Source organism: Henckelia pumila, chromosome 1 (assembly GCF_033568475.1).
Source record: "Henckelia pumila isolate YLH828 chromosome 1, ASM3356847v2, whole genome shotgun sequence".
Lineage (NCBI taxonomy): Eukaryota > Viridiplantae > Streptophyta > Magnoliopsida > Lamiales > Gesneriaceae > Henckelia > Henckelia pumila.
Window position 1 is genome coordinate 73235016 of NC_133120.1, and position 6818 is coordinate 73241833.

Here is a 6818-nt window from a genome sequence, read left to right on the forward strand (position 1 = left end):
AGCTTGTTTTAAATTGCTATTAATGTTGATATTATATTATTGGATATTCAGTACATTTATATTTCTTTCGTCGATGGAGTTTACGAATCATATATATAAATATAACAATAAAATGAGTAGAATCAGAATTTTACAATATTATGATATCCAGTTGAAATAGTAAACAATTTTGGCGAAATTATATCTTTTATATTATATGTTCAACTCTTTATGTTTTCTGTTTTTTTTTCTGTTGTTAAATTTCAATTTCAATCATTTTTTTGACATTTTTTCCCCGACGTGATGTATAATATGCCACATTAATTTTTTCTAAGGAAAAATTATATTGACTGAAAGTGCAAAAATTCAAGGGACGCATGATATATACCGAAATTCGAAAGCATAAAACGCTAAATCGTGAAACCAAAAATAGAATTTTCCCAACTTTCCCAGAATATGGTAAGTATGTTTTGTTAGTTTTTGTCCACGTCGATGCATGTAATGAATTCACTACATGCATATTATCAATGACGATTTTAATTCAATAAAAAAAATACACTTTAATTTTGACATTTTCCAAGGGGGAAAAAATCATTATTTCACTTTTTTGATTGGTGATAATTTTGCATCTTTAAATTATACAAGATAGATAACGATCTAGCCTGGATCCCAACAGAATATATAAACCAAAGTGCCGACAATGACTCCAAAAAAATAAAATAAAATAAATGAGACTCAAAAAACACGTTAGGGGAAGAAAAATAGTCAAGTTAGAATAAGTCCATGCCACCTTATAAAATATTAATTAATTTACATGAATATATATTTTTGCTTATTATTATTATTGTAATCCCACTATATAACAAGATCAAACCATTACTTAATTAAATTAAATATCAAGCAAGAGAGTCTCTCTTCTTTCTTGCTTCCCATTTTCCCCTCTTCTTTCTCCTTTCCTTCCCAGAAACCTCACACTTTGCTGCCAATTTCTCGCAGATTTTGCTTAATCTTTTTGTGTTAAACTTGGAGTGAAGCTGATTTTTTGCGGAGAAAACAAATGGGAAACTGCTGGCCGAAGCCCATCGACAATCAACCCAGTACCGTCACGCCGTCTAGCCCAGGTGTGTGTGTCTGTCTGTGTGTAATCTTTTAATCCGCGAAAATTGGGAAGTTTTTTTTGTTGATTTTGATTTGGATTTGGATTTTGATTTTGTTTTGGTTGGTTGATTGATTGATTTTTTGCAGTGCATAATAATGATGGGAAAGGGGTGAAGAGCAGGGGTCAGAAGGCTACTCCCGTGGCGAAGCCCGGCGGCGATCGCGGAGGCGGTGCTCAGCTGCCGGCGAGCGGGAGGATCAACACGACGCCGAATTTGAAGATGTTCACGTTCGCGCAGCTGAGGAGCGCGACGAGGAATTTCCGGCCGGACACGGTGCTGGGGGAGGGCGGATTCGGGACGGTTTTCAAAGGGTGGGTGGACGGGACAACCTACGCGCCGTCGCGGGTCGGCGTCGGGATTCCGGTGGCTGTCAAAAAGTCCAACCCCGATAGTGAACAAGGTCTCAAGGAATGGCAGGTAATTTATCTATTTTTATATATTTAATTAAATTGTCTTCAATATGAAAATTTGAGTTTAATACACTACTAATTAATCCACTATTTTAGTAGATAAAGTATGTTTTTCAGGTTAAAACGAATCGAATCGAGTCGAATCGAGTCGAATTTGAGAGTACCGTGAACTCGGTGTTGAATTAAAATTCAAGCTTTGGTACGTAGTGTTTGAGTTTGGGATGTGATTTTGTAGATTTTTGTAGGATATTTATCAACACTGAGGGCACACACGAGTCGGGTATCATAATATTCGGGCTCGATTCGATTTAAATTACGTCTGCTCAAACTCGTACTCAGTCGAGCAATCAAGTGTAAGCTCGAGCTCAACTTACGTGCTAGTTGAGATACTCGAGCTCTTTAAAGTTTTTTTAGCATATTTACCAAAAAAAAAAGGTTTTATCTGAAGCCCAAAATTAGCATGTCATGGGTCTAGTGTGGGAGTAGTGTTTTTATTTTTGTTTTGTTACAGAAATATGTATTTGTTTGGGAGACAAAAGTATTTCTATTATTAGTAGAATCAAGAATAGGTGTTTATTTAGAAGATATAGTTACTAAGATTTTTTTTTTTAGAAAAGATTTTTGACTGTTTCAATGACTCAAAAATACATAAATTAAATAATATTTTTATAACTAAATAGAAATGATTGACAACACGTTTAATAATTAAATTGATAAATTTTTTGGGTCATTTGCATGCAATTCTCCCTCACTTTATGCATTTGACATTCGCTTTATAAAAATTATAACATGCAAGATAGATGAATATCAAAAATAAGAAGTGTAGAGAATGTGACTTCTCCTTCATGATGTGGTCAAATATCAATCATTGGATCATCAAGACATATCTCAATTTCCATAAAAATATATGGGTCTCACATGATCTAATGGTATTAAAATAGGGGGAAAAACACTCCCGGTGTAGTATAGACTAACCTGGATGTGAATTTTAAAATTCTAATTTACCATAAATTTATTTATACAAAGATATAATTAAAAATAATAAATTTTAATTAATTGTTTACAAAAAAATTAAATTTAAATTATAAGAAATTAAAAATAATTTGAATTTCAAAATATAAAAATAATACCATTTAAACATAATGAATAAGGCAACCCGGTATGAAATCTTTGTAAAATGTAAGTATTTTGTGAGACGGATTCGTTGTTTTTTTTCATGTCAATTATGTTTTTATTCATAATAAAAAGTAATATTTTTTTCCATCAATTTCATAAAATTGATTCGTAAAACTGTGTAACATGATTCTTTATGTTTTGTAAAATATTTTGCCAGGAAATAGAAAATCTGATATATTACGATATTCAGAATTAACGAACCACCTATGGGTGAACAAATATCTAACACCTGTGGGAGCCCATGCGAAGACTTCAAGGCCAGGTTTTGAGTTCGATTTTTCTAGACGAGACCAATGAAAAATAATTTTTTATTAGTTGATCGGGTCGTGGATCCGTTTTACAAAATTGATTTTGATATAGTTTATATATATATAGTTAACGAGGGGTTTGTTACAATTAATTGTGTCTCAATTTGGTCATTAGAGTTAGATGTGTTATACATAAATTATGGATGAATTTTTTTTTATAATTACTTCTTATTTCTTGACGGCCAAGCCTTACCTTTTATAATCTTTATCATCCTGTAATTTATTATATCATAGTCACTTAGGATAAGGTAGGAGATAAAACTTCAAATTGTATTTAATTTTTATAAAATGTAAATTTTTTTTGGACGGGAAGATTGTAAAATTTTTAAAACAAATTAAAATGCCATTTATAAATTTATTTTTGGTCCATCAATCATCATGCTTATTATTGTCTTGTTTTCATCAATAAATCTTTTGTTCGAATATTATATCTAGATTCGAACTAATAGCTCACGAGTTTAGATATGCTGATTAGGATTTAATGAGTTTTTTTGCCGCTTACTGATAATATTTAAAATCACTAAAAGTCGATAGTTTTGTAGGACGAGTCGAGCTAGCTCGCGAGTAGCTCGGTCAAAACTTGACTCGAGCTTTCAATGTATGTGATCGAGTAGTTCGCGTATATATATATATATATATATATATATATATATATATATATATATATAAAATATTTTATTTATTTATTCATATATTATTTATTTATATATATTTATTTATTTTTATTTATTTTTTTTTTTTAGCTCGAGCTCGAGTAACTCGAACTATAGTCGAGCTCGAGTTCGAGTAGTATGATACTCGGCTCGACTCGATTGCACCTCTAGGATGAGCTCTGAAAATATCTGATTCTAGAATTTCATTAATTTATTGGTAGTTTTTAATTTTAAATTTTTGGGGAAAAAATTAATATAATTGTATGCAGCATATTCTTCTAGACTAATAAAGACCACAAAGTTAAATAGTTATGAATGGAAGTCAAAATATAAATTAGTAAAGAAAGTCAATGTGAAATCAGTGCGTTTGCTCCTTTGCCGGCATTTAATTGTACGAGTACCATTTTTTTCCTTCAATTATTATTATATTATTATTTATGAAGATGACCAATAATATATCTTCGAAAAGTCAAGCTGTATTAATTGAAAATTCCAAATATATTTGAAATTATTGTATTTACATTAATCGATAATCATTATATTGTTGATTTAAATTTACAGGCGGAGGTGAAATTCTTGGGAAAATTTAGCCACCCAAATCTTGTTAAATTATTGGGTTATTGTTGGGAAGAGAAACAATTCCTCCTAGTGTACGAGTACATGCAAAAAGGAAGCTTGGCAAGTCACCTCTTCAGAAGTAAGCAATTAAATTTTTTTTTATATTATTCAAAAACATAAATACTTTCTTAATATTATATTATTTGTATATTGATTATATTGTATGATTTCAGAGGGAGGGGGTGAACCAATATCATGGGATACACGAATTAAAATAGCAATAGGAGCTGCTCGTGGGGCTGCTTTCCTACATACAACCGAGAAGCAAGTGATCTATCGCGACTTTAAGGCCGCGAATATCTTGCTCGACGAGGTTTGTTAGCTCGAACCTTGAGTGTTTGAATCTATCGGATTCGTCCCTAGAGTTTGGAGAGTGAACGGGATCGTTTTGCAGGATTTCAATGCAAAGCTATCGGATTTTGGACTTGCTAAGTTGGGTCCAAGCGATGGAAACTCGCACGTCACCACGGACATTGTCGGCACGTACGGCTATGCTGCTCCCGAGTACATGGCTACGGGTAGTTGTTTACCTTTGATATCTTTACTTAATAATGATATTAAAAAAACTGCAATAATATTAATATGATCAAGTTTGTAAATATTAACTTCTTGTAGGCCACTTGTATGTGAAAAGTGATGTATTTGGGTTTGGGGTGGTGCTATTGGAGATCATAACGGGCCTTCAAGTGATAGATCTCAACCGGCCCAATGGGCAAACAAACTTGGTGGATTGGGCTAAACCTATGTTGGCTAGTAAGAACAAGTTGAAGAAACTAATCGACCCCCGGCTTAATAACGAATATCCTTCGAAGGCCGCATTCCAGGTGACGGAACTCATTCTACAGTGTCTCGAGCCCGACCCAAAATGTCGGCCCGATATGGAGGAAGTCTTGGAGATATTGGACCGAATCAGTACAATCCGAAAGAAACCGAAGGAATCGAAACCGAAGCCGATGCAAAATCAGTGGGATGTGAAGGACCTTCCTCTCCCCCAATGGACTCCACAAAACTCACGCCACGGCAATGGCGGAGCTAGAGGCGGTGCCACCGGGACTCGGGGCCGTCGGAGATCGAGTGAGCCCAAGAGTTACTAATACGTAGGGTGCCTATTTCCCAACTTCCACTAGATGTAAAAGTTTTTGGGCCCCCCTTTGTATTTTGGCATTTAGCCCAATGTGTGTTCATGTAGTTAGTAATGTGCAATATTCAATTATTTCATGTAAAATCTAGTGATGAATCTCTATCATAGTCTGAATATTGTACTTCCCCTAATATATGTTTATTCATCTTCTTAACTCATTAAATTAGTCAAATTTTATAATTCGATATTGCTATTTTTTAAAAGTATTAGTTGATATAATTGATGAAAGGCCTCGAGTGATAAATTTTAATAATATATAAGAAGAAATACAAAAATCATCTACAAAATATCTAGATTCTTTTCACAAAATATATGTTTCTCGTGTATCATATGTACGGTGAAAAATAGATTCTATTTTCAAAATTAATTTTCATCATTAAAGATTGTATTTATTTAACCAACATGCAAGAACACTACATTTGACCAACTTGATTATTCATGATTACTATCCTTTTCGAAGACTCTATCCAAATTATTATATAAATGGAATAATAATGAATGTCATGCTAATTCATATTTTCAATTCCCTTCCCAATTACGCAAACTTGATATTATGAATTCAAGTCACTCCATATGATGCATGCGTTACCCAAAATAATTCAAAAAAAAAAAACAAACAAAATTGTACGTAATTAAGTTGCACAAAAAACTCCTATCAGATTGAGGCTGAAATCTGACATGTTAAATTTTGTGATATGGATTTCTGATATGATTAACAAATAATATTATTATTTTATGTCAAATGTATTATTTTTTACTGCAAATATGAATCAAATCAATTTGTCTCACATACACGCACACATATAGATTCGTAAAATCATCTTATAAAATAAGTACTTATTAGGTTGGCCATGGGTCCAATTAAGTTCGTCTCATTTGGCTCAAATTTGATAATTAATTAATTGATTAAACTTGATTTAATTCATGATTCATTGGGTATTTGGGTTATTATACAGTTTGTTTGACATTGCACCCAGCATTTAGCCTTAAATATTTCGAACTATAATTTTTAATTAAAAAAATAGTCGAACTATACTGGTAGGCCTTGATACGTATAATGTACATAAATGAATGAACCTAGATTAGTTTTTCATGTATGGAACATAATATTTCTACTCAAAATTAATTATAGTTTTTATTTTGTAAATCACTTGATTGTATTATGAGGCGGGGAAAACGTGACTTTGGGAAAGAAAATTTTTGTGTCTCGAGTCTCGAGAGACCAAAAATAATGGGTAAAGCCGTAAAGGTCTCAGATTATTTCACTATATATCTTATATGATTTGTTTGAGTGATATACATATTTATATGTGATATGATGCTTACTATATATTTTTTATGATATTGATAACCGATTCGTTATTTTTGTTGTA

At 32.2% G+C, this 6818-nt stretch overlaps 1 protein-coding gene across 1 annotated transcript; it reads left to right on the forward strand.

The window, feature by feature from the left end:
* Positions 1-860: 860 nt before the first annotated feature.
* LOC140881998 (probable serine/threonine-protein kinase PIX13) lies at positions 861-5625 on the forward strand. Its single transcript, XM_073287743.1, has 6 exons — positions 861-1100; positions 1225-1556; positions 4248-4383; positions 4478-4617; positions 4699-4822; positions 4920-5625. The coding sequence occupies exons 1-6, from the start codon at positions 1037-1039 to the stop codon at positions 5396-5398; spliced, it is 1275 nt and encodes a 424-aa protein (XP_073143844.1). The 5' UTR covers positions 861-1036; the 3' UTR covers positions 5399-5625.
* The last annotated feature ends 1193 nt before the right edge of the window (positions 5626-6818 follow it).

Bases quoted from the DNA above. Each gene is read 5' to 3' on its own strand.
- LOC140881998 (XM_073287743.1), top strand. From the start codon at position 1,037: ATGGGAAACTGCTGGCCGAAGCCCATCGACAATCAACCCAGTACCGTC. The intron at 4,384-4,477 runs GTAAGCAATTAA...GTATGATTTCAG, and splicing joins GGCAAGTCACCTCTTCAGAA to AGGGAGGGGGTGAACCAATA. The intron at 4,823-4,919 runs GTAGTTGTTTAC...AACTTCTTGTAG, and splicing joins TCCCGAGTACATGGCTACGG to GCCACTTGTATGTGAAAAGT.